This window comes from Meriones unguiculatus, chromosome 18 (assembly GCF_030254825.1).
Source record: "Meriones unguiculatus strain TT.TT164.6M chromosome 18, Bangor_MerUng_6.1, whole genome shotgun sequence".
Lineage (NCBI taxonomy): Eukaryota > Metazoa > Chordata > Mammalia > Rodentia > Muridae > Meriones > Meriones unguiculatus.
Genome location: NC_083365.1, coordinates 65,702,363 through 65,719,477, shown reverse-complemented (window position 1 = coordinate 65,719,477; position 17,115 = coordinate 65,702,363). Strand labels below are relative to the sequence as shown.

Below are 17,115 nucleotides of genomic sequence, written 5' to 3'. Positions count from 1 at the left end.
GGCTCCTCTTGAGCCGGGTTTGCTAGATAGATGGGCTTTCCGTTTGCCTAGTGGAGCACCACAAATGTGAGATAGTGAAGACCAAACTGAAGTTAAAATTTCAGGAGAGGCCTGGAGAGATGGCTCAGCGGTTAAGTACACTTCCTGCTTTTGCAGAAGACCTGAGATCAGCTCTCAGTACCCCTATCAGGTGGTTCACAACTACCTACATATAGCTTGAGCTCTGGGAGATCTGATACCTACTTCTGGCCTCTATAGGTACCCATACATATACATCATGCATTCACACAGATACACACACACACACACACACACACACAATAAATGAGTAATTATTTTTTTAATTTAGGAGAAAAGTTTTGTTTTGTTTTGTTTTGTTTTTTCTCGTTGGGAATTCTTAACATGATACCCAGTTCCGTGGCTCATGTTATAGTCTCAAAACTCTGAAAACTAATACAAAAGGATCGTCACACATTCGAGGCCTGCTTGGGCTACAGTGTAAGACTCTGCCTCCTACTTCCCCCAAAGCTGATAGCATTAGATCCAAATGTCTATCAACCGTTTAACAGACAAACAAAATGTGAGTATACCGATACAGCGGAATAGCATTCGGCCTTAAAAGGAGAGAAATTACAGCCCGTGCCACAATTTGATGAACCCCAAGAGCGTACTCTAAGTGAAGTGAGCCCGACACAAAAGGAGAAGTGTTCTAGATAACAGTTATCAAGGTCGCAAGAACAGAGTATGGGATGATGGTTGTCAGGGACAGGGACGAGCAGACTTTTCTGGAGGTGGAGGTGGTGACAGCTTTGCAGTGTGAGTTTGACACCGCTCAACAACCTACTTAAAATGGTGAAAATCGTAAATGTGTGTGAGCATGAGGTACATGTGCTGTGTGGATGCATGTTTGCATAGACACATGCGCACGGAGGCTGGACGTTAGCTTCTGTTCATTCTTCCCAGGCCATCCACTTTGCTTTTTGAGACATGATCTCTCACTAAGTCCTGGGACCCCACAATTGGGCTGTGCTCTCTGGTCAGAGAGCCATGGGGAGCCTCCTATCTCCTCCTTCTTAGTGCTGGGTTTATGAGTGTGCACCACCTTGCCTGGCTTTTCATGTGGGTTCTGGGCTTTGAACTTGGGCCCACTGAGCTACCTCCGCAGCCCCCAACTCTCCGCTCTTAACACTCATCATCAACCCATGCGTGCTGGCGGTGCCTCCAGAACTGGAAACACCGACACGTGTGTGTCAGTTCGGAGCTGAGTCAGCCCCTGTCTGCACTTGGCCTGCGCTCAACAAATCATCGTGATAATTGCAGGATGCTCTTTGCTTATTGAAAGAAAATGCCTGGGTGCCCCAGAGGCAAACATAATTATAGGCTTTAGGAAAACAGGGCCTTTTAACAAGCAGGCTGGGAAAAGGCTAGGGACTGGAGCGGTCCTCACTCTCGGTGGACTGTTCCCTCAGTCAGAAGGCCACTGGCCCAGGGAAATGGGGCTGAGTCTGTCTGCTGCGTCTGTTCCCTCAGTCAGAAGGCCACTGGCCCAGGGAAGCGGGGCTGAGTCTGTCTGCTGCGTCGTCGACATCATCAGGGCTGCCGACAGCTAGGTGTGCCTTGACAGATGCTCTGAAATAAGGCTATTCTCTGTAAACAGGGTCTGTTACGAGGGTAAACATTAGGAAATTCTCCACCATGGTATTGTGGTAAAAGAGTTACATTACCATTGTTGGGGCTGCGGAGGTAGTGAAGACCTATCTTGTTGCACAGGCATGAGAACCCAGTCCCCATCACAAATGTCAGCGACATGTGCTTGCTGTCCCAGCACGGGGGAGGCAGACACAGGGGCATCACTGGGGCGCAGGAGACAACCAGCCTAGCTGAATCATTGAACCCTGTGTCCCAAGGAGAGACCTTGTCTCATCAGACAGTGTGGATGGTCCCTGAAGATCAATAACACCTGAGGCTGTACTCTGGTCTCTACATGCATGTATGTGTGCACATGTGTGCACACACACGCACACACACACGCACACACACACACACACACCGAGTGGAGAGTTAGCTATCTAAGCAGATGCCCCCAAGCTGGGCCTGGCCCTGCTTCACAGATGGTTCTAGGTAAATATGTGCAGCCTGTGTGCACGGTGGATCTGAGGCCGGTACCTGATGCTACCGAAGCCACACGCAGCCAAGCCGGGGTGGGCAGAAGCTGGCGGGAGTCGGAGCCTGTCAGCGCTGTCAGCCCTGATTTGCGGCCAAGCTGGGTTCCCCAAGTTCAAAGAGCATTGAGCTGCTTGTCTTTGTCAAGAGCACGGCTGGGGATCTTTTATGTGGAAGATGTAGGATTCTCAGGCTGGCTTTGATTATTTATTCATCCCCCTTCGTGGGTGTGTGATAGCACAGACATCATGGAGTCCCCTGTCCTGGCCACTCTTGCTCAGGAGTTCATGGAGCTTAAAGCCCTTTGAAAATTGTTTTTCCAGGGAGGGGGAACGTTTTTGAAGTCCTCTCTCTCTCTTTCTCTCTCTCTCTCTCTCCCTCCCCACAGTTCCTCAGCAGCTCCTGCCGCCTTTCCACGCGCCTTTGCCAATTGACATGCGCCACCAGGAGGGAAGGTACCATTATGATCCTCACTCTGTCCACAGTGTGCACGGGTAAGTGTTGGCTCCCATGCTGCTCCTGGTGTGCAGCCACCCGCCTCCGTCCTTCCGGGTCACAAAAGTGCGGTGACTGTGAACCCATGAGCAGGTGATAAATGCGTTACAAGCCTTGCTCCAGCTTCTTCTGAGTAGCAAGCTTGGATCATGTGTCATCACCACAGCCTATGGCTCTATGAGTCCTTGTTGGTCTTTACGTGATCAGAAACTCATGACCATCTAGTGTCCCAAACCCAAGTCAGTAATGTAACCTTAGGTTCAGGCTGCCCCAGTGTAGAGGTTTAGAGTCCCCCATACTTTTATTACCTCAGGCGTGCTGAGGCAAGCTCAGAGTGGTGCCTTAGGGTCTCTTCCCGCTTCCCGCCTCGAGGTTCCCAAGGAGAAAGGTGACATCTTGTGACTGGTCCTTTCCGCCCAGGACCTCCAGCCTAGCTGACGCTTATTCTCTTGGTGTTTGTTGCTTTCTCAGCTCTTCCCCCTCCCACACCACACATTCTCTCACCAGAGGAGAGACCCAGTTGTATCCCTCGTGGCAATTGTGAAATACCTGACCAAGGCAACATAAGGAGGGAAAGTCTATTTTGGCTCATGTTTTAAGGATACAAAACATGACAGAAGTCACATGGCATCTACATTCAGGAAGCTGAGAAAGATAAATTCTGGTGCTCAGTTGCTTCTCTCTCTCTCTCTCTCTTTCTCTCTCTCTCTCTCTCTCTCCCTCGGGGGGTCCCAGCCCATGTAATAGTCCCACCCATAGTTAGGGGGCTTTCTCCCCTCAGTCGAGGAAGTCCTTACAGGGGTGTATGTGTGTCTCCGGTGAGGCTCTGGGCCTTAGCTGCTTCTCTGCCTGCAGCCTCCCCACAGCCCTCCATGCTTGGGAAGTGAGTTCCTCTGTCTGTCCCCTTCCCCTTTCACTCTTCTCTGGCCACATCACCAGTTCCCATAGAGTTGCTGTCTGCAGTGCAGAGTCGTAATGCCTGTCCCCAGTCTTGATGTCCGGCCCCTGTTGCCTGGCCAACCTGAATCCCCTCAGCTTCAGTGCCAGCTCCTGAGGAGAGCTGGATACCCTAAGTGGGACCCAGCTCTGGATTCCAGCACCATCGCCAGAGCAGAACAAGCTGGAATTATACACACCCCATGTAGACTCTGAGTGCCCCGGGGGCTGCTGTACCTGCAGTGGCAGATGCATTGGTAGACAGGCAGAGAATGCTGAGTAGAGGGTCCCCGCTCTACCCCACCTGGGAGACCATCTCCCCCTAGAATAAAAGCTGGACATGGCTGTGTGCTCAGATGTTCAAAGCACTGTCAAAGCCTTTGCTGCCTCCCAGCCAGCACTCCAGTGACACCAGCTTCAGGACACCGCTGCCTACTAGACAAGTGGCATAAGTCCCTTCCCTGGAACCCATGTAAAGGTAGAAGAAGAGAACCAACCCCCCCAAAGCCATCCTCTGACCTCCACATGTGTATCATGCACACACGCACCCATATGCATAGATGATACATGACACACAGACACAATAACCATTAAATACATTAATTAAAGTTAAGTTTCCATTTTGGAATAAATTCAGGCATGCAAAAGTTGTAAAAATTAGATGAGACAGATTGCATGCCCTCCACCCAGCTATTCAGACATTAACATCCTGGATCATCCAATAGTAATACAGTGAACTAATGTACACATCTGATACAGATGTGGATAGGTTTTTCTTAAGTCTCTGTTTCCTTGTTCAGGATCTGGTGTATGATCTCACGCTGAGTATATGAATTAGTGGGGTGTGTGTGTGCGTGCACACATTACAAGTGGAGGCCAGAATGGAACATCATATGCCTTTCTCTCTCACTCTTCTTACTCCCTAGAGACAAGGTTTCTCCCTGAGCCTAAAGCTAGCTGACAGCCCACAAGCCTCAGTAGTCCTTGTTTCTGTCCTCCCACAGTGGACTTCCAGGTCCACAAGCCATGCCCAGTTTCTGAAGTGGGTGGGGGATTAGAACACAGGTCCATATCTTGCACTGAGCCATCTCATCAGCCCCTTAGCCATGGAAATGACCATGCTGCTCACTGGCTTCCATGTCCTTTGCACCGCACTGGCTGCCTGAGTGTGTGCTCATTCCCTGTTGCTGTAACAATACAACACAAATGTGTTGTCACACAGTTCTGGAGGCTGAGACCAGAGCTAAGTCTTACATGGTGTGGGCAGGGCCACTTACTTCTGCAGGGAACACATGCCTTTGTCTTTTCCCATTTCTGGAAGCCCCCTGCATCTTTCGGCTTGCAACCCGGCCTCACACATACCACCTTTCCCCCCGCACCTGCCCTCATACCGCTCTTGTCTTTGCTACAATTTTCTTTCTGTTTCACCAAAGAAACATACTATTGCTTTTAGCCATGATCCAGATGGGTGGAAGATCATCACTACATCCTAACATCTTCCCCCAAACCACAACTGTGATGTTGACGACATTGGCAGGTTCTGCAGATGAATGCGCATGCCTCCTTAAAGGCTATATGATTTGATATTGCCAAGTCCTGATGCAGAGCCTGGGAGGTGGGCCCACATGCTTCTGTGAGGTTTGGGGCCCGGACCTAGCCCAGGACGGTCTCCCTTGTCAACCCTCTGCCAGGGAGTAGCATAGAGTCCTAGGACCTGTGCCCCACTAGGGCAGGTGCCAGGAGCTCCTTGCTAAGCTCAGAATAGTTGGTGTCTACCAAAAAGACCAATAAGGGGTATGATAAGAGCTTCCGTGCTGGGAGGCATACCTCCTCATTCTCACACTCCCAGTTTCCCAGCTGAGAGCTAGCCAGATCCTGCAAAAAAAAAAAAAAAAAAAAAAAAAAAAACAGCACCATAGCTCTGGCTTCAGTGATTAATGTGGTCTGAGCCTGGCGGAGTCCCCAATCCATCAAGCCTGCGTTGTAGCCTGCCTGCTACCACCAATGTGTCTAATTATACAAGCGGCATGCGGCAAATGAGGCCCCGTGTCATCTCCCATCAGTAGACTATAAGCCACTGCCTGCCTCTTGGAGTCACAGGCCCTTTGCTTGCTGTAGGATTCAGGTGCTGCTCTGCTCGGCCCCCTTGAGCCCCACACTACCTGAACACCCAGACCCCTGCCCGTGGCTCTTAGGATCCTGATAACTCCAAGGAGTGGAGGACCCCAGTGTGCAGGCTCTGAGTCTCGTGCCCCCAGTGCCCCCACAGGACTGCCTCGGTCTTACCCAAAGGCTTGCTGTGGTCTCAGTCCCACCAGGCCATCTGCCAGCGCAGAAGAGGTGTCCATGCGAACCAGCAAGCCTCATTTTTCTCATTTATGAAGCGGGCATGTCTACTAGTCTTAGCTTTCAGACTAGAGGCTAATGAAGCCGTGCTGACCTAAGCCACTATGAAGGGAATGGCAAGCCCCTACCAACAGTTTGTCTGTGAATCAACAACCCACCCCTTACAGGCTCCCCCCAACCCACCCCTTACAGGCTCCCCCCAACCCATCCCTTACAGGCTCCCCGCAACCCATCCCTTACAGGCTCCCCCCAACCCATCCCTTACAGGCTCCCCCCAACCCATCCCTTACAGGCTCCCCCCAACCCATCCCTTACAGGCTCCCCCCAATCCATCCCTTACAGGCTCCCCCCAACCCATCCCTTACAGGCTCCCAGCAACTGCTGAAACTACAGGAGAGCAGCATTCTCAGGTCCCCAAGGAAGGGGATCTCAGGCTGCCAGACTCAGGGACATCAGAGGGCTTCAAGTCGATGGGACACTTCTCCCCACTTCAGCCACATCCTTGTTGCACATCCCCTCACCCAAAACAGGTCCACACTGTGGACCACCCATCAACTATGTGGCAGAAAACCTCTCTGTTCCTCTGAGACCTTGAAGAAGGGAACCCCCAATCCGCCTTGCGGTCCCCTAACACTCCTCACAGCTTTTGCCATGTTGCCATCCATCTGTCTGTCTGTCCATGGTGCTAATAAATCTCTTACCAAAAAAAACTCAGTCTACCTTAGTATTCCCCTTGAATGCCACACTCAAGACCGTTCAATGATTTTAATAGTAGAGTCCACTGAGTTGTCCTTTTGTAACAGCCTATTGATCCGTGTGGCTGTGGTGATGCATGTCTGTGAGGGCTCCTATGAGGGGAGCCAGAGAACAACCTCAGCTGCCGTTCCTTAGGGGCTGTTCACCTTGTTTATTAACATAGTGTCTCTCACTGGCCTGGAAGACCCCAAGCAGTCTATTATGGCTGGCCAATGAGCCCTCTGGCTCTGCCTGTCTGTCTCCCTAACACTGGGATTACCATGGATTATCCTTCTCTATCGTCCTCCTCTTCTTCCTCCTCCTCCTCCTCCTCCTCCTCTTCTTCCACAAGGTCTTTTAAACCCAGAGTTACCATTTCAGCTAGGCTTACTGGCCAGCCAGTTTCTAGGATCTTCCTGTTTCCACCCCCAACACTGTCTTCCAGACATTTGTTACCATAAGTAGCTGGTCTTTGCTACTTTGTGGGTTCTTCTTTTCCCACCCTTTATCCCCTGGTTTCACCCTCTATCACTAGATAGGAGACAGACAGACAAACAGAGAGATCCCTGAATCTAATTTCTTTCCTTTTGTTTCTTCTTTGACCATGGCCACTAGCAAACCACAGTCAACTTCTCTAATCAACCAACAATCACAAACACCATCTCTTGGAGCTCTAACATTTATTTACCCTCTGAAATAGCTCCCTCACACAATCACAGAAGCTATCTGCGGCTGGCAAAACCACATCCCTGCTAGAGCATGAGGCAAATCATAGTCAGCTGTGGCACACAATCTGAAGCAGCCCCTTATCCCCACACCTGGGATTAAAATGAAAACACATTCTTACAACATTTCTGTGTTTTTTAAAGAAGGCAGTATTCCAGAATTATCACTGTCACCACATGCAAATTTTCTGTGAGTCTTGGGGATCTAAACTAAAGTACTAGTGTTTGCTCAACCTGTGCTTTTGCCCACTGAATCATCTCCCTGGCTTCTAAGCAACTTTTTTAGGGGTGGGGGCATTGAAACAGGGTCTCACTAAGTTACTCTTGCTGGCCTTTAACTCAGAGATTTGCCTGCCTCTGCCTTCCAAGAGCTGAGATTAAAGGTGTGCAACCCTCCCCCTTTGTTTATCATTGGTTCTGGGGCTCTAATTGGCCCTTACACTTGAAGGTGGACAGCACTGTACTGACTGAGCCCTCTCACCACTTAGTTGTTTTGAGAGTGAGGCAGGATGGAGCAGGGAAGTGAGTGGACAAGTTTAAAAGCATGCTGCTGGAGGTTATTGTTATTGTAGGTCTCTCATTCATTACAGGCAGGAGGACATACGTGCATGTCTTAAGAGGAGGCTGTCTGGGGGCTGGGACACAGACAGGTCAGAATGGGAGTAAGGGAGGAAATTCCAGTGGAGGAATTTGGATATTTGTGCCCCTATGGCCCAGTAGCAGATGGTGGTCAGATTTATCAGGGGACCTGGGAGATAGTCATGGGATGGACACCTGGTGAGAACTGCCTAGATGTCTTTGCTGACTAGTTTTATGTCAACTCAACACAAGCTAAAGTCATCTGAAAGGAGGGAACTTAAATTGAGAAAATACCTCTTTAAGACCCAGCTGTAAGCAAGCCTGTGGGGCATGAGGCTGTAGTAACAGAAAGAAAAAAAAAAAAAAACCCTCACACTGCTTCCTGATGCACACCAAGCTCAGGTGTGGCAGTATTGCTCATGATGCTCATGTGCAATGGTATTGTCCTTGAACTTGTAATGGAACATCTTGCTCAGGGGTTCTGTGACCCCTATGGGGACATGCTCCTGAGATCCCCAAAGGAAGAAGAAAAAGCCAGCTGAGCTTGGAAACAATCCGACCTGCAGTGTCTGTACTGCTCATATTGCCACAGGAAGAAAGAAACGCTTTGCTTCTGCTCTTAATCCAGCATTGCCAGGGTGTTGGGGGGATGTGGCAGAGTGCAGCTGGGCTGTCCCCCTCCCCAGAAAAGAACCAGTGTCTTGCTTGGTATATGCTGGGCAAAGAATACTTTGTGTCCTTGAGTGGAAGGTTGAAAGGCCATGCCGCTGGTTCAGGAGGCTGGTGTCTGCCTTCGCTCTCAATGTTGCTTGGGGATCTGGCTTCGCTCTGTTTTGCCCTGGGGTTTTAGAGGCAATTGGAACTGCCTTTGACCTAGAAGAATTTAGAGAAACTGCTCAGTGTAGCAAATCCTAATCTTAGCAATCTGAGATGTTTATTTTTGAAACAAGGTCTCATGTAGCTCAGGCTGGCCTCCCTGTAGCTCCCTCCCTGTAGCTGAGGAGGACACTGAACTTCCACCTCCTGCTTCTACCTCCAGAGTGATGAAATTACAGCTGACACCACCATACCTGGCTTATACTGCATAATGGATGGACCTGTGACTTAGGCAACATGCTTCCAACTGAACGCCATCTCCAGCCCCTTTCTCCCATACACCCGTGTCTTAGAGATGCTCAAAGTCAGCTCCCCTTTCAACAACAGCATTACCACCTCTGAAATGGGCCCATCAAATCCCCTGTGACTCTCTCACTCAGGGCTGAAGCCCTCCTGGTTGACCTAAACCTATTCATATCTCAGCTTACAGAAAGCCACGGAGCGTATGCTGGGGAGAGACTATGACCTCTTAGGCACAGGGTCCAGGGTCCTGCTGTCATCTCTCGTCTGGCACCATGCATGATCTCCATGACTTCCAACCACCCCCGAGTTCTGCGTCTGACTACAGCTAATGGCTCCCTGAAGATTGCTTGGTCCTGAGTTGAGTTTAGTTTGTAGTCATGGCAAGGCCACTCTTCATGGAAGGCAGAGAGGCTCCAGTTAGGGACAGATGGCTCTGGGTTATAGTTCTCAGCTTGTGGAAAGTCAATACACTGACTGTACGTTAAGGAAATAGAAAGAATACCAGGTGGTGGGCACACCTTACCCAAAGTCCCCCAAGGGAACCGTTTTACACATATGAGTTCCCGCCTGTCCCCAGTAGGAGCATACAAATGGAGATGTCAGCCCGTAAATTGGCACACTGTCACTTAAGATGGTCATTTCTTTGCTGTGACCATGCTCATCTAGCTGACTTTTTAGTCTGTGTGATTAGAAGATGACTTTTCCAAGGTCATTGTTGTTGATAAATACCCCACCTGTGACTTACTATCGTCATCCTGGGGCCTGTGACAGTCTTAAGCCAAGGACAGCAGCTGGGCTGGAAGAGATGTGGGTGATTTCTTCTCGACTCTTAGCTCACAAACTTAGCTCGTGAGTTATGCTGCATTAGCTTTGTCTGTGCTTCTTAAAGAATTGTCTTCTCTCTCAGCAAATATGTGTGCTCCTTTTTAGAGCCTGGTGGAAGGAGACTGTGGAAGGGCATGTCTGCCTGCTTCCCAGGAGGTGGACTCAGGGTCAGCTATCAGAGGCCTTGTCCCTCCTCCTGACATGGCTCCCCCTCTTCTTGGGGACTCTCTCTCTAAAAGCTACCATGGCTTGACAGCTTACTTCCTCAGATCAGCTGGTCAGCAGACAGAGGGAGAGTAGAAGGCCTGGAGCGGGCTGAATGGAGTGACACAGGCATAAAGGGACCCTAAAGAGAAAGACCTCTTTCTCTTTTGGTCAAGTCAGCTGTGAAACAATCAAGACTGGTACCATGCAAACATAGTAATATCAGCTCCATTCATAAGAGGGAAACTGAAGCACTAGAAGGCAGGCTGCTTCTTGACATACTTTGTGTTAGACTTTCTGTTGTGAGGAGAGATTTATTTGAACTCAAGTTTCTGGGAATGTAGCACATGGTCGCTGACTCCATGGTCACGAGCCTGTGGTGAGGCAGAGAGACCATTGAGTTATCAGGATCTTGTGATAGAGGAGGCTGCTCATTTCATGGCAGCCAGGAAACAGAATGAAGGAGCCAGAGGTAAAACATACCCCATTTAGAGCTGAGGAGATGGTCAGTTGCTGGTATACAAGCTGAGAGCATGACTTCAATACCCGAGGGCCCACCGTAAAGAGCCAATCATGGTGCTGGCCGCATGTAATCCTGGTGCTAGGGAGGCAGGTCTCTAGGGCTTACTAGCCAGCTAGTCTAGCCAAAGCCCCAAGTTCATTGAGAGATCCTGTCTCAAGAAATAAGTGGAGAACCAACCAACATGGACCTCCGGCCTTCACATGCTCATGCATATGCCTGAACCTCCTTCTCTCTCTCTCTCTCTCTCTCTCTCTCTCTCTCTCTCTCTCTCTCCAAAATGACCTACTTCCTCCAACCAGGTTCCAGTTCCCAATAATGTCATCAATTATATATCTCTCCATGGGTTAATTCCTTGATGGTTCATTAATCTATTGATGAAAAGCAGAGTCCCTAGGCTCCAATCACTTCCCAGGACACCCTCCACCCTGCCCCACAGCTATTAGGCAGGTTTTACACATATGCCTTGAGGGATTCTTCAGAGTTAAACTCTAACACATTCCTAGCCACGGCACAGGTATATTTGAACTCCAGGCAGTATCACTCCTGCCTCCATCTCACCCTGCTCAAAGAATGCAAGATTCTCAGCCCAGAAACATGCTCAGCAGCGTGGGACAGACAGCTCATTTATAATGGAATCTGGCCCATAAAAGTTTAATGAGGAGCTTGTCTGATAAGATGCCTAGTTTTTGATCTTTGTGACTGCCAGCTGCTCTGTAAGAGATGCTTCCTGGCTTTGGCTTTGGGGAGCATTGATGGGGTCAGCTGGGGGCAGAAGCCAGCGGGGAGTGAAGGTGTCGTCCTGTAGAGACAGGGCTGCATGGGGAGGAGTGTGCTCCCAGCAGCTGCAGGGACAGGCTGCTGGCCAGGATGTCCTACAACATCAGGAAGTGACCCTCTGATTCTTCCCCTGTCCCATGGGATTCTGTTGGACACTCACCACTCTGCGAGTGGATGGAGGCAGAACCGGGTAGGGCTGGGATGTGGATCCTACTGTATATCCTTGCTATATACAGGGGCTGGCTGATTAACCCTATAAGCCTCAGTTTCTCCTTCTGTAAAATGGGAATGTGTTTGTACCCTTGGAATGGTTAATATAGTCAATTGGACAGTAGAGTTACCTAGGGGGAAAAAACCTCTAGTCGTGTCTGTGAGGGAGTTTCTGGGTTAGGCTAATCAAGATGAGAAGACCCACTTTCAGTGTGAGTGGCGTTCTTCTGTGGGCTGGGGCCCTGGGCTGAGAGGCTGGGCTTTTGGAGCACCAGCATTCATCTCTCTCTGTTTCCTGACTGGATGTGATGTGACCAGGTGCCTCATATACCTTCCCCATCATGATGGACTGTGAGAGCCCTCAATCCGTGAGCCAGAATAAACCCTTCCTTCCTTAGGTTGCATTCATCAGGCACTTTGTCACAGCAATGGGAAAGGAAGCTAACTCAGCACAGGTGGGGTTAATGTGAGGATAAAATCAGTGAGTTATTACATATGCTGTATGCTATAGTTTGGGTCTAAATTAGAAGCTTCCCCCAAAAGCCCCAGTCCACGGCTTGGACCCTATCCTGTGGTGCTGTGGGAAGTGGTGGAACCTTTGAGGGGTGGAGCTTAGCGGGAGGAAGTTAGAGCATGGGTGGTATTGCTCTTAGAAGGAATATTGGAACCCTGGCCACCATGAGGGCAAGAAGCTGGCCCCACCATGTCCTCCTTGCCTCCCTGTGATGTCCTCTGCCACCACAGGCCAAATCAGCAGGGCTTCACAACTGAGAGCCAAAACAAAACATTTTTTGAGAGAGAGAGAGAGAGAGAGAGAGTGGCCAGAGGTCAGTTCCTGTATCACCATCTGTCTTGTTTTTGAAACAAGATCTCTCTCACATGCTTAGAATTTACCAGTTTGGCTAAGCTGCCCCAAGAGTCCTGTCTCTGTCTCAGAAACACTCGGATTATAATAGCACACCATCACACCCTGCTCTTAGTTCATTAAACGAGTTTGGTGAATCGAACTCTGGTCTTCATTATTGAGTGGTAGAGACTTCACCAACTGAGCCATCTTCCCAGCCCAAATCTGAGTTGGTTTAGCTCACATATTTGAAAAGCTGAGTAACACAACGAGTGTGGAACAGTTCATGGCGATTGCACAGCCGTGCTCATTGAGTACATACACACAGACATACACATCCTACAAGAGAGAAGAGATAGAAGGGAGGGAAGGACACACTGTAGAGTCACAGGCTGGAAGGATTGTGGGGTGTCTGGTTGGAAGGGAATGTGGACCCTAGCACAGGAAAGCTGGGATGGGCGCATTCCTTCTCCTCCTCTCCTCCTCCTTGTTCATTCTCTCCCCTTCCTTGTCTCCTCCTCTCCTCCTCTTCCTTTCCTCCTCCTCTTTCTCCCCTCCCCCTTTTTTCCTTCCCTCCTCCTCCTCTTCTCCTCTTACTTCCTTCCTCCTACCTTCTTACTCCCTTCCTCCTCCTTCTCTTTCTCTTCCTCCCCATCCACCTCTGAGACTATTATCTACCTAGTCTCACCCATGGCTTTGAAGCATTAACTTTCTAGAAGATACCACTCAGCAGTGCTCAGCCAAGGGCGGATTCTACTGTAGCCCAAGACTACACATCTCAGATGGTAACCATTGCCCAGGTCCCCTAGAGAGGCTCTCGTCTTGACAGGGCTCTCCTGGCCTTTTGGAAAGCCCAGCTGTGTTCCTGGCTCCACTGCTTATCTGAGAAAGTCCGAGGTTATCTCAAGCCCCCGTGTCCCACCTCCCAGTCCCTCTCTGCCTGAAAGTCAAGCACTTTACTGTAAAATGACTCCCTGACTGCTAGCTCTTATCTTTGAACTTTTTTTTTTTCTTTTCTGAGGCAAGATCTCATGTAGCCCAGGCCAGCATCCAATTCATCAAAAAAGCCAAGGATGGTTTTGGATGCCAGATCCTCCTACCTCCACTTCACAATGCTAGAACTGAAAGCATGTACTACTATACCACATCTGATTTATCCCATGCTAAGGAAGTAACCAGGTCTTCATGAATGCTAAGCAAGCACTGTACCAACTGAGCTACAGCCCCAGGCCCTCCCTCTAGTCTTTTACACATCTGGAGCTGGGTGTGCAAAATAACAGTGCTTTCCTGCCCTTCTAGCTTTGGGGAGAGCTGAGATAAAGAGTCTGTGGGCGTGACCAAAACCTCTGTTAAGTGCTGCAGCTGGATCTTTTAGAACCGCTCTGTATGGCCTCTGTGGCCTCTGTTTTATGACCTCATTTCCCTACGCAAACATCAGTGTTTACTTAGTGAGATATCTGCTTTGGGTCCACTCCAAAAACTGATTACTCTACCAGAGCTCTGCGGAGGGGTGACAGGGGCAAGCCAGAGCTCAGCTGCATCTGGTGAATGTGGGCTGCAGCGGGAGTCAGGAGCTGTCGGGTCCGATTCGCATACATGTGTGTCTGTCACAGAGGGAGTCCTCCAGACAGGACCAGTGCTAGCCAGTAGGGATACCAAGCAGCAGGTGTCGTCCATAGCTCTGATGGGACACCTGGGCAACAGAGGGACAACTGCAGAGACCTGGAATGCTTTCTAGTAGCTCATGTCATTTCTTCACTGCAGCCTCTCCATTCCCAGGGTCCTCACCCACTCAGCCAACCTCTGACCAGAGGCTTGGATTCCTGTAGCCATCCTTCCTTCAAAATCTGGGCCTGCTAAATATCAAGGACAATCGGATTAGAAAAGCCTGGTGGAGACAGATCAGCCAGCACGACAAAGGACAAAGGCATGCCCGTCGTGTGCCCAGCCTAAGTGTTAGAGGAGCGGGTGTGAGCCGCAGGGCTCCACTGACGCTTGTGCAGGGCCTTTGTGCTACGTGCCAATAAACATCTTATTTTCATACCTGTTGCTATGATAAAATACTATGACGGGAGCAACTCGGGGGACAAAGGATTTATTAGGCTTACAATTCCAGTTTACAGTCCATTGCTGGAGGTCAGGGGAAGGCGAGGAGCCAGGAGCTTGAAGCCACTGGTGACATTACAGTTGCAGTCAGAAGAGGCCGATGGATGCAGGCAGCCTGTGCTTAGCTCACTCTCTCCGCTCCTGGACAGGGCCGGATCCCCTGCCTAGGGAATGATGCCACCCACAGTAGGTGGATGTTCACACATCAGGTGCTGTAATCCAGCCATTCCCCCAAAGACATGACCACAGAACAGCCCAATCTTGGTAATCCTTCACTGAAACTCTCCTTGGGTGATTCTAGATTGTGTCAAGTTGACAATTAAAACCAACCACCACAGCTAGTGAGCTTCAAGAAAAGCCCCCAAAGCACTGGCCAGGAGCCATGTGATCTTTTGTAGGTCATTTACATAGCACCTAACTCACGCACGCTTATACATTGTGGCCTTTTCTTGAGTACGTTGTATGAAGTCTGGGCAGCGAAGAGTTTCCAGTCTTTTCCTGCCTGGTGGCTTCTTTTACATATTAATATTGACATATTTTTTCCAGTCTCATGTAGCCCAGGCTGACCTATGTAGTCAAGAATGACCTTGAACTCCTGGTGCTCCCACCTTCACCTCTGGAGTTCCAGTAAGGCACTGGGGATGAGCCAGGACGTTGGGAGCCCCATGTACCCCCACTCCCTGCCCTAGGTCTGTCACTTCTCTGTTGTCTACAATTATGACTTCTTTGTCCCCATTTGTCACATCCCCTAACAGGGCCGTTGACTTGGATGAGCATTTTATATATTATGGCTGCTCATCTCCCTAACAGTGTATCGTTTAGTTTTGCTTTGTGGCTTTTTCTATAAATAACGCCATTGCAGGCATTTCTTTGAGAACTTGGATTTGAAACTTGGATTCATACTTTATAGTCAGTGTTTCATCTACTCTCCATTCCTTCATTCATTTGTTCATGTTTCTTAGTTCGTTCATTTCTGCATCTCTGCAGCAATCTGCATCTCCAGGCATCTGGGGTGCACTTGTGCCTCCCAGCATGGCTGCTGGGGCACCCTTATCCTGTCCTCTGGGCTCCTTGTGTGGTGGGCTCCTGTTATTTACTCAGGGGTTGGAATTTCCGAGTCACAGGATTTTCACATTTTCACTCTCCAGGATGTTGCCAGATTTTTGCTAGGTGGTTTTGCCAACAGGAGCTCCCACCCACAGGGCTAAACAGATGAGCCACAGCTGGAGGGCACTGGCTGGGGAGATAGCTCAGTCAGTGAGTATGATTCCCAGAACACACATTAAGAAGAAGGAGAGGAGGAAAAGCTGGGTGTGGTGCACACATGTAACCCCGTACCAGGGAGTAGAATCCAGCTTCTTAGCAAGCGTGCCTCAGTCTGTGAATTCCAGACCAGCCAGATACACTGTCTCAAAACACTAAGCTGGATAACGCCTGAAGAATAAAAGCGAGGTTGTCCTCTGGCTTGCACACACACGTATACACACACTCTGTTTTTGAGACAGGATCTCACCTTGTAGCCTTGGCTAGCCTAGAACTCTCTATGTAGTCTAGGCTGGCCTTAGACTCAGAGCAATCCTCCTGCCTCTACCTCTGACTCCTGAGTGCTGAGATTAGAGGAATGGACCACACTACACTCAGCAATATTCAAGTTAAAGAAAATAATTCACCCTTACCTGGGCATGGAATATAGTCCAGAGCAGAAGGATTGCTTAGGGCTCATGGAGCACTAAATCCAGAAACATCGAGAACAAATAACAAACCTGCTGTTGTCATTTCTGAAAGTGCAATTGCCCTGAATACATGTTTTTGAAAAATGCAGTTTATGGAACTTTTCAAGTAGATACGTAGAAAATATGAGTAAGCCTGCCAATATCTAGTTTCCCATACAAAGCAAAACAAAATCCAACAAATGCAACAAAATCCAAAGCAACAAGGGCCATCAGGAGGGAGGTGGAGTTTCCCCTGAGCTTTGATCGGACCTTCTGGGTACTGGGAGGGCCTGGGCAGCTTGCTAGGCCAGAACAGACACAGGCCCTAGCCACGCCAGCGGGGGGGGGGGGGGGAAGGGGAGAGGGGAAAGGCCATGTAGCAAGGTCCCGGCATCATGAATCCACTTCCCTCCCTGACAGGTCAGTGGGCTCTGCTGGGGCCCAGAAACAGAACATAAGACTCCATGCTGCTAGTGGCCCCTGCCTCCCAGAGGCTTAGCCACAGCACGAGGGCATAGGTTCCCGGCTTCTGTCATAGCATTGTGATCCTGGTGGGTGGCCCCCTCTTGGCCCAGAGGTGGGGCTGGAATACACAGGCCAGCAGTCCCCAGAGCCTAGGGCTTGGTGTGTCACGCAGGGTGGTTTCTGCTATGGGGAATCAGTGACCGTGTAATCCCAGTGGCAGTGGGAAGGCACGTTCTGGAGCCCTGCAGGAACGAAGGATGGAACACGGGGCTTAGACACCCTCCCCTCCCAGAGCACCCCAGCATGCTATGGAAGGGTTCCTATTGTCTTTGCCTGCCACAAAAGGTACAC

The 17,115-nt window shown here is 49.9% G+C and overlaps 1 protein-coding gene across 1 annotated transcript in view; it reads left to right on the top strand.

Moving 5' to 3' along the window:
* Gli2 (GLI family zinc finger 2) overlaps positions 1 to 17,115 on the top strand; it is a 210,598-nt gene that overhangs the window by 156,142 nt on the left and 37,341 nt on the right. The window contains exon 3 of the mRNA XM_021633255.2: positions 2,552 to 2,657. Within this exon, the coding sequence (XP_021488930.1) occupies positions 2,552 to 2,657 (106 nt within the window). The remainder of the gene's footprint in view (positions 1 to 2,551; positions 2,658 to 17,115) is intronic.